At 52.8% G+C, this 14800-nt stretch overlaps 5 protein-coding genes across 5 annotated transcripts; 2 read left to right on the top strand and 3 right to left on the bottom strand.

The window, feature by feature from the left end:
* The first annotated feature begins 403 nt into the window (after window positions 1-403).
* Window positions 404-3887, top strand: P152DRAFT_203173 (kinase-like protein). The gene is made up of 3 exons (XM_033674356.1): window positions 404-667; window positions 770-3473; window positions 3570-3887. Exons 1-3 carry the CDS (start codon window positions 521-523, stop codon window positions 3815-3817), a joined length of 3099 nt encoding a protein of 1032 aa, XP_033537587.1. The 5' UTR covers window positions 404-520; the 3' UTR covers window positions 3818-3887.
* A 1671-nt stretch (window positions 3888-5558) lies between these two features.
* P152DRAFT_389962 (synaptic vesicle transporter) lies at window positions 5559-7505 on the top strand (the record flags this gene model as incomplete). Its single annotated transcript, XM_033676013.1, has 5 exons — window positions 5559-5604; window positions 5670-5803; window positions 5862-7149; window positions 7213-7380; window positions 7435-7505. The coding sequence occupies 5 exons, from the start codon at window positions 5559-5561 to the stop codon at window positions 7503-7505; spliced, it is 1707 nt and encodes a 568-aa protein (XP_033537586.1).
* A 41-nt stretch (window positions 7506-7546) lies between these two features.
* P152DRAFT_512007 (alpha/beta-hydrolase) lies at window positions 7547-9265 on the bottom strand. The gene is made up of 2 exons (XM_033682732.1): window positions 8854-9265; window positions 7547-8798 (listed from the first exon to the last, which is right to left on the bottom strand). Exons 1-2 carry the CDS (start codon window positions 9112-9114, stop codon window positions 7698-7700), a joined length of 1362 nt encoding a protein of 453 aa, XP_033537585.1. The 5' UTR covers window positions 9115-9265; the 3' UTR covers window positions 7547-7697.
* Window positions 9266-9412: 147 nt separating this feature from the next.
* Window positions 9413-11389, bottom strand: P152DRAFT_455676 (WD40 repeat-like protein). The gene is made up of 2 exons (XM_033678835.1): window positions 10827-11389; window positions 9413-10770 (listed from the first exon to the last, which is right to left on the bottom strand). The coding sequence occupies exons 1-2, from the start codon at window positions 11030-11032 to the stop codon at window positions 9582-9584; spliced, it is 1395 nt and encodes a 464-aa protein (XP_033537584.1). The 5' UTR covers window positions 11033-11389; the 3' UTR covers window positions 9413-9581.
* A 246-nt stretch (window positions 11390-11635) lies between these two features.
* P152DRAFT_455675 (uncharacterized protein) lies at window positions 11636-12489 on the bottom strand. Its single transcript, XM_033678834.1, has one exon. The coding sequence runs from the start codon at window positions 12444-12446 to the stop codon at window positions 11694-11696; it is 753 nt and encodes a 250-aa protein (XP_033537583.1). The 5' UTR covers window positions 12447-12489; the 3' UTR covers window positions 11636-11693.
* Between the last annotated feature and the right edge of the window lie 2311 nt (window positions 12490-14800).

Raw genomic sequence — 14800 nt, 5'->3', positions numbered from 1 at the left:
CAGACCTGGAACGTCGATTAACGGCCTGGTGCCTGGGAAGTGGGACCTGATAGCTGCCTGGCTGCACACCACGCCCGCCATCACTTGATAAGCCAATATCATTCGCCCCCCTCCCCACACCTCGACATATCCCCTCGCCATCTCGACATCGACGTCCAACGGTCCCTGTCCCAGTTCCCAACACCAATCCGCTCCGTGGATCGCTGGTGTTGGCCACCGATCCCGAACACCCGACTTCTTCAACGACCCTTTCGTTCACCTTGAACATAGACGACCGATCAAACATAATACTCGAGGTATATCCCTTCGACGTATATCCCTCGTAACGACACCAAGGCAATCTACACCATCGTCGCTCGTTCGGATACCCTCAACCTCCACTGCATCCATGTCCAATCGTTTGACCGCTACGCTGTACCCTCATCTTCACTGGTAGTACGTAGTGCACGGGGAGACATCCGGTCGAGTCGATCGTCATCCGCCGCATCGCGGCTGTCGCCGCCGAGATTGGACGTTCACTATGGCTGCACGACCGCCTCCATCGAGCTCGAGCTCGAGCTCGCGTCGGACCGTGGCCTCTAGCGCGCCCGTAATAGTCGGTCAGTTCCGACGGATGGACGAAGTTGGGAAAGGTAGCTTCGCGAGGGTCTACAGGGGCGTTCATATGGTAAATAGGAAATCTCGTGCCCCCCACCCCGTGGATCTTGATAAAGAGGAGCTCCCACGGTGATTCATGGCTTGGATCCCCTCACTAACGCGGCCTATGTAGGAACGCGGCACCGTCGTTGCAATCAAGTCCGTCAACCTATCCAAGTTGAGCAAGAAACTCCGAGAAAACCTCGAGGCGGAGATTGCAATGCTACACAGCATGCACCACCCTCATGTCGTCGCTCTCATCAGGTGCGTCAAGGAGACGTTGTATATACATATCGTCACCGAGTTCTGCGAACTGGGCGATCTATCCCAGTTTATCAAATGCCGCGACACCCTCCACCAGCACGTCACCACGGCGGAGATGATGAAAAAATATCCCAACCCGCCGGTTGGCGGCCTGAACGAGGTGATTGTCCGCCATTTTCTAAAGCAAATCGTCTGCGCGCTGGAGTTCCTCTATCATCGGAACTGCGTCCATCGGGACATCAAACCCCAAAACCTCCTCCTCGTCCCGTCCCCGCTCTGGTACGCGAAACACAAATCCGATCAGATGCCCATGTCGGCAAGCAAGGGCTCATTTCTTCCCTCGGTCGGACTGGAATCTTTGCCAGTGTTGAAAATCGCCGATTTCGGCTTTGCCCGATCATTGCCGAAAACATCCATGGCAGAGACGCTTTGTGGATCGCCCCTATACATGGCTCCCGAGATCCTCTCATATCAGCGGTACGATGCCAAGGCTGATCTTTGGTCGGTCGGCACTGTGATCTATGAGATGATGGTCGGCAGACCTCCATTTCGGGCTAGCAATCATGTGGATCTGTTAAAAAAGATCCAGAAAAATCGCGACAATGTCGAGTATGTCGAGGGCATGGCGATTAGCGAACCGGTGGACCACCTCATCCGGGGTCTTCTCAAATCATCTGCCACACAGCGCATGAGTTTTGAGCGACTGTTCGAACATCCGGCGGTCGTGGACGAGATCCCCAATCTCGTAGGCGAAGATGCTGCACAGGCATCGAAATCGGCCTCAATCAGTTCACTGCAAAGACAGTCATCGAGCTTCTCTCGAGAGGCTAGGGAACGATCTAAGCCAGAGAGCATCCCATCTAGTCACCGTGCCACATCCTCGCAAAAGCCTGCCCGACCTGCCTCCGGAACCCCAGTCATCAACACATCAAGGCCATCATCCCGGGAGGAGCGTTTTTCAACCCCTCCAACCTCCGCTAAAGATGTCCAACTCCCCGAGAGAACTGATCGTCGTCCGACCATGACCGGTCACGCAACGGCACCCGCGACGGCGCCACTAGCAGCCCCGGAGCGCGAACGTGCCCCGGAGCGCGAACGTACCCCCGTAGCTGCAGCCATGCTGATGGAGCGCCGCAACAGCCGCGCATCGCCGACTGCTTCCGTACTCAAGGAGCACCTTGACCGCGAACGAACCCCGAAAGGGGCCGAGGAACGGGTGGTGAGGGAAGCGCGAGACCGGGAAGCGCGTGAACGGGAAAAAGCCGCACATGATGTGGCGTTTGAACGTGATTACGTGGTGGTTGACAGACGACAGCTGGAGATCAATGCTTTGGCGGACGAACTGAACTATAGTCCTCACATTCAGCGAGATCAGCCAGGGGAATTACGCAAGCGACAACAACCCGTGGTGATTCGTCGGGCCACGACACAGGGACAACCCACTTCAACGACAGGTGCTGATACAAACCCGACACGGGCCATTGCAATCGCAAACAAGCAAACCCCTGACCATCCGCAAGGCATTTCATATGAACGACGGTACGGTCCGAGCCCTGGCTCCGCCACCTCTACGATTTCAAAAGCTCTGAATATGGCAAACATTCGACTCCTGAATCTAGGCATGGGGTTCTCACCACCCGGCCGGTTATCCCCCCCCAAAGGTTATGCCGGTTTCCCCACATACCCTACGGTCGGGCAGAGCAGCCTCGTAGTTGTTGGGGACGGCGGAAAGGTCGAAAGTGAGCCCAAAGATGAAGATGCGAAGATTGTCTTGTACCTCGAAGAGCTCGCGTCCCGCAGCGACGTTGTATACGGCTTTGCGGAAGTAAAGTATCGTCAATTGGTCCCAGCTCCGCCCTCAGAGAACCGTGGTCTCGGCCTCGGCCTTGGTGCCGGAGACCCTAAAGTCGGCGATCAAGAGGCCAACGACACCGATGACGATGGCTTCACGGTCGACATCATCATCACCATCTGCGAAGAGGCTCTCGTGCTTTATATCAAAGCGCTCGAAATGCTTGAGCGCGTGATCGATATCGGCGGGAACTGGTGGGGAAGGCAGAAGAACACCGTACCCGGCCCTAGTTCCGAACCATCCGGGTCGCGTCCTGGATCGTCGTCGGAGCCACCGCCCATGTTCAGGCGCATCAACAATGTCATCCAATGGGGTCGTGCGAGATATAACGAGTGTGGGGAGAAAGCGGACTTCGCCATGCATAAGCTAAAGGACGCGCAGAACAAGCTCCCGTTAAATCATCCTGGGCATCCAAACAACCATCCGCACGACAGCATCAGTCGGTCCGACATCAGCCACAACAGCGGAGTGGTCGCATCCATGGAGCGGGTCTTCTTATCGACTGGGGTCACGGCCGAGAAGATCATGTACGAACGCGCACACGAGATGTGCCAACAGGCAGCTGTAAATGATTTAATGAACCAGGACCTGGAAGGGTGCGATGTGTGTTATATGACCGCGATCAGGATGTTGGAGGTGGTGTTAGAGGTTGGCGATAATCAAGAGGCAACCGAGGCGATTACGGGGATCGAAAGAGATGATCGATCGTCGATCGAAAAGGGTATGTTCCTTAGGTTCTTCAATTCCATGCTCCACGACCTTGTGTGGCTTTGTATCTTTCATATCCCGTTCATTCGCTAACATTCGTCCAATGCAGTTCTCGAATACGCCAAATCCCGCCACAAAAACCTCCGACGCAAGTTAGAGACGCAAAAGCTGCAACGAGCCGCTGCCGAGCGAGAGGCCAAGCGCGCCTCCCTTACGACCGTTCCCATGCAACGGCAGCGATCCGGTGGGTCGTCCAAGAGGGGCTCGCCGGCTGCCAGCCCGAGGATGAGCACGCCGCCGATTGCTCGCATGGCAACGCCCCCGAATCCCCGGTTACCGAGTTCACCGAAATATTGAATATATCCAACCTCGTAGGCGTAATGCGGAGGTTCATGGGCATTTACCGCTCCCGGATCCTCACCAAACACTCCCTGGCTTTCTTGTTGCTACCAATCGGGCATCATGGAGTTTGGGGCCTTAGTGCCTTTTTCGGTATTCACTGCTTACATTTCTTTCCTGCACGAATCTCATATATGCAAATTTGCAACGGCAAGGCGGATGCACATCCCACTGGCTCGGTTGCATTGCACGGGGCGTTTCGATCCATGCCAGTACCTACCGCGTGTGCATTTCCGGCAGCGGGACGGATTCTCCCTGCTAACCACGCCATTTTCACTTTCGGACCTTGTTTTATTTTCCCTAGATTGGAAGGAGAAGAACCCTCAGTTGGACGACTCCCTTCAAGTGTCACACTCGTGGCGTTGGTTTGTTTCGGGGGTTGGACATGGACGACCCAATACGTTAGGGCTTCGGAGTTTCCTTGGGGTGTGCGACTGGTGCCTGGATACCCCACATGTTCCCCCGATTGTCAGAGGGGAGTTTCCTTGCCCCTCGATACTACGGATCGCGACCGGAGCTCGCGTTGGAGGCTTTGGATTGGCGCATGCTTGACTGTCAACGGCAGGTCAGACAGCCGGCGTCATGTGGATAGGTGCCACTGACGGGGAGTACATAGGTCATAGGTCATAGCATACCCAGCGGGTTGCTGGGGATCACGGCATGGACTAAGAGTGAGACTGTCCCAGACGCGGACGGATGTGTATACGACTCGGATACTGGATTGGATTTGCATCGGAATTGGACGTGTATTGTATTTCACCAAGAATGAGAACATCTTTGGCAACAATTACCAATTACTGTGCGACGTAGTTGTCGTAGTCACTCTCCGGAGATGAGCTTTCCTAAAAGAAAGACGATCGATCGTATGTGATTCGCACATAACTGTAGGCCACTAATGGGGGTGGATCGGCGGGTGGTAGCTGCGGGTGATGGCACCTTCTGTTGGCAAGTTTTTCCGTTGGAACAGAAATCAATAATCTTGGAGGGGTGGGCACGTGATGGACTATCATGTGTAACGCATCCCCTGTGTTCATGTGATCTGAATTGTGAAGTGTGATATTAACTATGGTCTATGTGACTATGTCCTACCTATGAAAGCTGCACATCACATATTAATCTGGAGGGAAATGCGGAGATTCCATGCTGGTGCAATATGCATGTTTCACTGTTTCACTGTTTCATTGTTTTATGCCGTCGTGACTTGTGTTGTTCAGTACGAATGAAGTCTTCCGTAACTACTCCGTATTAATTAGTTCGTATTAGTTCCTATTGCAGCCACAGCGGTCAAAGCGGTCACCGTTGCTGATCTCCCCAATCAAGAAGGTTCATGGCTGCTGCTGCACATTGGCTTGTCAATAATTGTCAACTCGTCTCCCCCAAATCTCCTCTCCAACCACTCCCCTCCTCTCCCTTTGCCCTCCTATATATCATACCGTCCACCATGCTATAAGGACCTTTGACCTTTGGCCCTTGATCTTTGCTTCCCCTTTCTTTGGTCGTTCATTCGCCCTCTACGTTCATTTAAATCCTTGGATCCCGCCCTGTGTAGACCTCTTGCGCGTGGACCCCATTATGTTCGCTTGTCCCTTGGAGCGACCCAGTCCCAATATCCAACGCCTCTAGTCAACCCTCCATTCTACGTAGCATTGGCTTCACTTCTCCATTGTTCCGTCCTCAACGCTCCCTATAACCAGTCACCATGGGCTTATGGATTCTCGACGACACGAAGTTGGACCATGTTCCTGGTATGTGATGTGGAAACCTCCAGTATCTCCGATGTTAGCTTCCTAACTCAATTCTCCTTCTTTAGGTACCGCCTTTGTGCTCGACGACGAGGATCGAAGTCGCATGATTCCCGCCGATCCGAACCTGAAATACGACCGCTCCGGCAAAACCCCCATCATTTTGGTGCCGCAGCCATCTGACGATCCCAATGATCCGCTGGTATGTCCATCGCGAAAACCGACCCGTCGCATGTATCGGGCTAACGAATCCGACAAAGAATTGGCCGTTGTGGCAGCGCGATCTGATCCTGTTCCTCCTCTCTCTGCTTTCGGTTATTGCCAGTACTCTGTCGCCGGTGTTGGCCGCGATCACCCTCAAACTCTCCCTACTTTCCGGTCGGACATTCAACGATGTGGCGCTGTTGACAGGATGGCATCTTCTAGGAGTCGGCGTCGCAGGTTTCCTGTTCGTGCCATCCGCTCGAGTGTGGGGAAAGCGGCACTGCTACTTGATCGGCTGCGTGTTTATCATCTTTAGTAGCGCCTGGGGTGGAGCAGCCGGGACCGACAACTTCGTCTCCCTGACCTGGGCTCGGGTCTTCCAAGGTGTCGGACTTGCTCCGTTCGAGGCTCTGGTCAATGCATCCGTCGGCGATCTCTATTTTGTTCACCAGCGCGCAAAACGGATGGCGCTGTCCAATCTGGCGCTTTTCGGGGGTGCCTTTTTTACGCCAGTCATTGTCGGCCGAATGGCCAAGGACATGGGATGGCCGTGGTGTTTTTACTTTGTGGCCATCTTTTCAGGGGTCATGCTTCCCATCCTAATACTCTTCATCCCGGAAACGGCATTCCGCCGGGACGCGAAACTGAACACGGACACGCAGGTCACACTCATGGGACAGGCCCTGGTGAATGACGCCGATATAGTGATCGGGGACTCTAACACAAACCCGCAAGATTCGGTACATGACAGCATGGAGAAGCCTTCCAATGAGTCTTCCGCCGCCCCAGTCCCTGCGGCCGAATCCACACTACACGGCCAACGAGACTCCTTTGTGAAACGCATGATGCCATTTAACGGGCGAAAGACCGACGAAAACCTTTTCAAACTTTTGCTGCGACCCTTGCCGCTCTTTTTCCACCCGAGCATTATCTGGGCGTGTCTCATTCAAGGGACGCTGATCGGATGGACCGTGTTTCTTGGAATCGTGCTTGCGGCCATCATGCTGGGTCCCCCGTTGTTCTTCGACGAGGTCAAAACCGGGTATATGTACACGGGCGCGTTTATCGGTGCCTTCTTCGGATTCCTGATCGCCGGAATCGTCGGCGATCTGGTTCCAGCGTGGATGACCAAGAAGAACAAAGGCGTCTATGAGCCAGAATTCCGACTCGTGCTCGTTATTCCGCAGTTGATCCTGGGGTGCGCTGGTCTCTATGGTTTCGGGGTTACGGCCAACAATACATGGAAATATGGTTGGGTCTTGCCGGACTTCTTCTTCGGTTTGGAAGTGGCTGGCATGGTGATCGGCGCTGTCGCGAGCGCTTTGTACATTGTCGACGCCCATCGTAAGTCTTATACCCATTCGCCCCCGCCCCTTCACCTGTGTGCAACGGTACTAATCAAGGCAGGCAACATCTCGATTGAGGGCTTCACGTGCATGATGGTGTTCAAGAATGTGTTCAGTTTTGGTCTCACCTTCAGGGGCTACCAATGGCTGGTAGAATCCGGTATCAAGCACATATTCGTGATACTGGGAAGCGTTCAAGTCGCGGTGTGTGCTACAACAATCCTCCTGTGTAGGTTCTCCAACAACCCCTCTTGCCCTCGAACTCTGCTAATATCCCCGGAAGACATCTTCGGAAAGAAAAACCGAAGCTTTTTTGCGCGATATGATATTTTGAAGATGTTGAATCTTTGGTAATGCTAGGGACGTGGCCATCAAGCGTGGACATAATTAAGACTGATATTCGTTCATCCAAAGGGAAATGACATAATTCATATTTCTACGATCTAGGCGATGTAATTGCAGCAGCACAACTCATCTTAATGATCAAACGACCACATCGCCAATTCCCACCGTGTTCATCCGCCTCGAGTCCTGGCTTGAAGGTTGCTACAGATCCAAGTTGATCTTTTCATTCCTAACAATTTTATCCCCCGCATCCTTCCCGGGATAAGGATAACCACCCCAGTCCCAAGGATCGCCTCCTAGAACGCACAGCCCTAATCGCCAGAAATAATCACGGTGGGCAAAAAATAGCTGCCAAAGCTGCAATCTCCCCGGGATTGGATTCTTGATTCCACCAGCCCATCGACCAAGTGTTTTTCGAAGCCACCACTGGGCCTCCAGCTCCGATTTCGTCCCGTCACCAGATGTTTGCACGAGTAGATTGGTGCCATCCATATCGTCGGCCAGGAGGTCGACACTGGACAGCGCGGCTTCGGAATCTACTGCGCTGCGGCTGCAGTTCGCGTCGGCAGGACCATAACAGTAGATTATATCGTCCAGCGCTGGAGGGAGTTGAGGTGCCGTGATGTAGATTTCACCACTATGCGGTGCATATCCCCATTCCTCGAGGGGCAGAAAAGGAACGGGGTCATTGATATGCGTGACGCGTCGATACCGTTGAACCCCGAACTTCTCGTCGCCTGAAGTATCAGAACCCACGTCAAAGCGGTCCTCGACGTATTGTGCGAACGCTCGATTCCCAACCATCGGCTCGCCAAATGTAGTCACAACGGGGTCCCATCCTCTTCCCAGCAGTTCGAGGCTTGCCAGACAGGCAACCGCCCCGCCGAGCGAGTGCCCGACAATGTGAAGCGTCGCATTATAGTTGGCCTGGAGGACCGGAAGCAGTTCTGGAAGGATGGAACGTCGTGCGTTGAGCCATGTCCCTAAAAACCCGGAGTGGACCGTACAATTGGGACACGGAACGGATGTTGAAACATCCTCACCGTTCTTAAAAGGCAAGTCTGATCCGATATGGTGGGTAGAGCGAGCCTGAACGGCCGCTGTAGCAATAGAACTTGTCGGCGAAGTGGGGTCAGAGGGATATGGGACGTATGCTTGAGGGATCGTGGATAGGTCCGCGATCGTGTTCGCGATGGAGTAGGTGCCGCGGAAGGCTACAATAACGCGGGGAGGACCGGACGGGTTCTTCTCCACTGCGATATACCCGCACGAGTCGGAGAGAAAGGGTCCAGTATGCCATGTCTGAGGCCCGTTAGTTCGTTGATCCTACAAAGTACAATGCCTCCGGGGCCCATACCGCAACGAGTGACATATGCGGAAAGTCATGGCATCGACTGACGCACCGGAAGGGTTTTTGAACGCCCAGACCTAACGATCCGACGCAGTATGCGATGTCGACTAGACGTGCCAGCTCCTCCAGTTCGGAGAAGAGCGAAATGGATATCGGACTGTTGGTTGGGTGATCGCCAGGCTTTACGATTCCGCCGTCCGCACGCGCTGAAACATAGTTTAGGATGCTAAGGAGAGGAAGAAGACACAATAGATCGAGGAGGCGCATGTTTGCGAGAGCACTGTCGGCGCTTCATTGTCGGGAGAGCATAACGATGTGGCCAACTTCAGGGAGCCGGGAGGGCAAGCAGTGAGACGAATGTAGGTAGAGTACTGGTTACATATAGAATTGTAGATCATACGTATATGCATGAAAGAATGGGGTATTAACTTAGGATTTAAAGCCAAGGTTATGAGGTCGGGGTTAGTGCGATCGACCACAGGGTCGAACAAGGCTGCTCCCGGTAATTGCGGAGAAGAGATGGAGTACACGATGCTGCAATCTGCATACGTCTTGATTCTTGAATTTTCGATAAATGTAGGGCTGAACAGTAAAATACGGAGCATACCATGTCCTGAATACTAGAATGAATCCGATGTCTCATTGAAAGAGTCCGACCTGATTCAGGCTCTAGGAATACTTCAAACCCGTACCAGATCTCATATCTAAGTGCCATTCTCCTAATATACTCAATATCAGAAAGGATTGGGTGGACGTTTAAGTGATATGTCCTGCAGCACATCATCGAGAATATCAGCCTTTCTTTTGCCGTCCCTGTCACGCCCTGTAAACTCCCCAACCACTTCCCCCAAATCCTCCACTAGGGATTCTTCGGTCGTTCTCGGTTTCCAGGCCACGATCGAGCCGTCCGAATAACCAGAATAGACCTCTACGGCCCCCCCTCCTCGATATGATGCGGCAGTGATTCGAGTTTTCAACGGTCCCGGCGCACGTCGCTGAGAGCGACCACTCGCAGCAGCGATCAAGTGGCCTGGAACCGCCAAACGCTTTATAACCGTCCCGTCGGTTATCTCGACCATGAGCAATTCCCTCTCATTCGGCCATAAGACGATCCTCTTTCCGGGCGCTGTGACAGCACGAGGTACATGGATAGGAGTGACGTTTCCAACGTGCGAGTTTTGAATTGCGTGACCAAAGGTGATGAGTTGGTCAGCACCCGTCATCCCATCCCACACGCGCAGTTCCGAATCATGACCCGCTGAAACAAGCATTTTCCCATCCTCCGTCCACGCTAGACCGTTGACTGCTCCATCGTGCGCACCGCCGCCGAATTTCGCTGTCGTGTCACGGCCAATTATACCCCGAGTGTCCCCCGCATCAAGCAGGCCGACGCAAGACGAGCTTCTCCGGATATCCCAGAGTCGGACGGTTCCATCAACGCCCCCAGATGCGAGGACCCATTCTCTTATGGGGCTCCATGCCACAGCAAGTACCGCGCCGTGGTGCCCGGAAAGGCTGTGACTGCTGGAGCCACTCTTCAGATCCACCAATCGCACATATGGGTCAGCCGTTCCCGCAGCGCATAGAAGATGGGAGGCTATGGGCGACAGAGCCGCAGTGTGAATAGGCGCCGACAGAGAGAACGATACGACCGGCGACAAGGGATCGGTTGAACAGAGGAGCAGCCGATGGTCGTAACCTGCGGACAGCAGTGCATTCGGGTCAAACGGATAGAACGATATATATGTGATACCGGCCGTATGAGCTATCGCTTTCGACGGATTCGGTACTCGGGAGTGAACTTTGACCTGAGGGGTGCCTCGAAGAGTCGCAGTTGGATGGAGGCGGGGAGCGAGATCAGAAGGTGAGGTCTGCGCGAGATCCCATATCCTCACGCTGCCATCTGCAGAGCCTGATAGGAGCCTTTGTCGATAATCATGTAAGCGTCATGCACAAGGAGGTTGAGACATGCAACGTACAACCGCCCTTCTCCTCCATCCACGGCCAGAGCATTCACTCCACTAGAAGGAAGCTTTGGCAGCTCCGCAAGAACAGGAACTCCGTGACCGTCGTCAAAGGTGGTAAGGGAGCGTTGCAAGGCATAGATCTGCCGGTTTGTGAAATAGCGGCGAAGCAACGACGGGTCAATGCTTCCCAGCTCACGGGACAGGATCAAGGAGTCCATCCATTGAAGATGGTGTAGCCAAATCTCGACGACGGTCCACCAAGGATGGAAGCATCGTCAAGGCCGATCTGGGTCAAGCAAGTATAAATAGCAGTACTATATGGAATTCCCGCCCTGGGTACCGTACTTCAGTATTAATCACTGGCACTCGGAACCGAAGGATTCATTCCCGGTGGGTAGCTTTCCGTCGTTTGTAGGGCGTATGTACCAGGATTGTCTGAAATGCATTGTTGGTATTCCGTACCGCAAGATCTGAGGATAATGGCTTCCTCGGCGACGTCCTTAAGGTTTGATTCCCTCATCCATCTTCAGCTCAATAGCTATTGATGTCGGAAATGTTTATTGTTCCTTAAGTATTGGTGCAGAATCTGATCTAAAGCAATAATATGCTAACTACAGACCTTCCAAGCAAGAATGGTCTGTGCTATTACCTTTCCAAAGCTTGTAGCCTTTTACTTTTTATGTTTCATGCTTCAAGCCATTCTACATACCATTCGCTCTCATACGTTGCATCAAGCTTTCGGAGTTCTCAAAGGGCCACCAACCACATTATAAATCAATATAATCAATATGTACAGTAAAAGATGGTACAGCATGATCAATGGACCGAATGCATCAGATACGGCTGTCGAACATACACACAGATATATGCTTCCATGACTTAGGATGAGTGGATCCAATCGTCGCCGCTCACACTGACGGAAATGGTGCCAGGTTCAGGCTTATCGTCATGATTCCAGTCTCCGTCGTTCCAGTCACCATGGTGTCCGTCGCCTCCATGGTGTCCGTCGCCTCCATGGTGTCCGTCACCTCCATGATGCCCGTCATCCCAATCACCGCCCTTGCCCTTGCCCTTTCCTTTTCCCTTCCCCTTCCCCGGACGCCCAGGCCACGATGGCTCTGCTTCCACACCCGGTTCAAATGTGACGGTCGAACCGACATTACCGATGGCGGATATCGCACCGGGATCGTCGCCACGCTTGTGCTTGCCATCCGGGTTCGGGCGAGGGCGATGCTGGCACTCCGGGGCCTCTTCTGGCTCTTCCGCCGTAGCACCTGGCTCGAAGCTCACGCTGCTGCCGACGTTGCCAATGGAGGATGTCTGACGCCTATCGATTGTGACGGAGCTGGTGGTTCCGCTGCCGGCGGAGACGTACACCGAGCCGTTCTCTTCCGCATCCGGATCGTAGTCGGGATAGACGAAATACCACCACCATGGTTCGCAATAGGGGAGCGGCTCGGGCTCCGTGCCCGGCTCAAATGCTACCGACGAGCCGAAGTTGCCCAGCGAGGCGACACCGCCGCCCGGGACGCTAGTGCTGATATCTTGAGGGTCAGCACCAGGCAGGGGAGCCGCGAGGACATGAGATGCGATGAGGCCTGCAGAAAGCAGGATGTTAGATTGGATACCCATGACTGCTGAGTTTGTCAGGGTTGGTTGACCAAAAGGAGTGACAATGAGAGGGAAGTCTGAATTTGGCGAAGTGAGGTGAAGACTTACCATAAGAAAAAGACCGGCGACACGCCATTCATATATACAGTATTCTGACTACCCCTTGTCCAACTCATGTGGCGAAGGACGGGTCAGTTGATGCCTTCTGATAGACCGAATGCACTGACCTCATGTTGTTGCCGTAAATACCACACCTGCAATCTGGATGCCAGTTCGGCATGTTCTGGCCCTGGAATCACCTGTCAGCACGACTGTTGAACCCGGTAATTACGCTGTCACGACGTCAAAGGGTTGGAGATGCGAAGGAAAATGACACGCTGGACAAGGAATACCGAGGGCGAAAACCGGAATAAGAGATTGCACTATGGGGAGTTCATAGACCGGAGCAAATGAAATGTTGTGACGGACTATTCGGATACTCTTGTCTAATATGTAAATATTAATTGACTTTATATGCGGATAAAGTAAGTTCGGTCTGGTTGGGTACTCCCCCGGGGGGGAATGGATGGCTTGGTCAGATCCCTGGCTGTCATTCCACTGGTCTGTGGCATGCAAGGCTCCAGCTCAGATGACAAGGTTGGATTTGCACCAGGAACAGATGAGATACGCGTGCAGTAGGGAAATGGTGCATCTTGAACTGGCGGTCCGAACCCTACGCTTGGACTAACATAGCAGACGACATCAGCCAGAACCAAAGAGCAGGTACATCTGTAGGATATAGGGAAGCCTTGGCTTTACGATGGGAGAACTCGCGATATCTGATAAGAAAAGAACTAGTAAAAGTATTGAGTGCGCCAGGTGTGCTTCCATAGTGCCTTTCCCTAAATACCGGACATGAAGGCCGAACGGTCTTGGGAATTAGACGCGATAGTAATGGCGCAATTCCGTCGAATCATTCGAACAGCGGCGTGTGCCGTATGATATCGAAACCAGGTTTGTGTCATTGAAGTTGACTCCAGGAATAGAAACTGAAAGATATGAAATTTTGATGAGCATCCAGCCAATATCAATGGGGAGGAAACAGGGAGTGAGAGGTCCTCAGTCCTTAACGCCGTCGAGCCAAGATCGTCCGCCAATCACCATACTGCCGAACCTACGAGTTGAAATAGCATTGCTCCGAGGATGCAACCCGTCCTGTGGAGGTGGCGTAGGTCGGGTTTTCCGCGACCCATCTCGCCATTGCCATTCTCCGAATTACCTAGGCCGGGTGTCGGGATGCTTCGCTTGAAATTTCCCATCAGTAACTTCTGCTGTGTGGAAATGACCAAGAGCAATGTGGATAGATTGCGTTGTCTGGGTTGCCCCTCGTAGGCAATCAATATCTCACACCTGGCTCAAGAGCATTTCCGGGAAGTTTGCGCACCAGGAACGGTTTCTATTTCGCGCGATCGATATGATAGCTCGCGCCATCGGGTTTCCGAAGATCATATAAGAGTCATGACTAGGATATCGAGCAACATGATGCTATGGACGTGGTGTGGGATAGACTTTGTGAATCGTTCGGGGCTGGTAGAGGTAAATATTGTCAGGACGTTGTCCGGCGGACCATATACACCAATACATACCTACCTATTGTAGTGATGAAACACGCAATCTGATATCAACCGCAGATTTAAGTGCATCTTAAGGGACACACAGTAATATCCTAGCGACCTCTTATGGAAGGAGAAGCTAACTTACTCTGCATCAGAAGGTAAGACTTAACTTAAACACGCAGACCTCCTGCAATCATTATACCTGTTGCGCCACCCTCCACCTTGACAAGTCATCCAAACGCGATGGCCTGTCAAAGTCAGGGATTCAGGAGAATGTATTCACGCGATGCAAATCAGGTTGGTTGTGCTGTCCTGAAATTTCTGCAATGATTCCTGCCCAGAGCCTCCATTCCAATCCATTCCAGGCTCTTTCTCTGCTTTGGAAGAGTCAAGCAAAGAAGGGTTGCTCCCGATGGCATTGCAAGGCTTCACGTTGAGTTGGACCAGCTATCCTACCGTGTCTCTAACTTCGGATGGATCGACCCCCTTTGAGTGACATGCAAATATAGAACCAGAACTTGAAGCCAGGAGAAACTGAAGTTACTACGGACTAGAGCTGCGACAATATACTCTACCGATATGCATCAAAACGGAAAGGGTAATGGTATACGAAACATAATGATTACAAAATATTCGTAATACGATATCAACATGACTGATCATGATATGAGAAAAGGGAGAAGGACGATCAATAGAGCACAACAGCGCTGCGAACTGGACATTGATATGCTAGGCCTGGTGGGGACGATGGAGCCTTAGAGCCTTGGTGCCTTGGATGAG

The sequence above is a fragment of the Eremomyces bilateralis genome, assembly GCF_010015585.1.
Source record: "Eremomyces bilateralis CBS 781.70 unplaced genomic scaffold P152scaffold_3, whole genome shotgun sequence".
NCBI classification, from domain to species: Eukaryota; Fungi; Ascomycota; class Dothideomycetes; order Eremomycetales; family Eremomycetaceae; genus Eremomyces; species Eremomyces bilateralis.
Note: the sequence above shows the minus strand (reverse complement) of the source record. Positions and strands in the feature narration are given on the sequence as shown.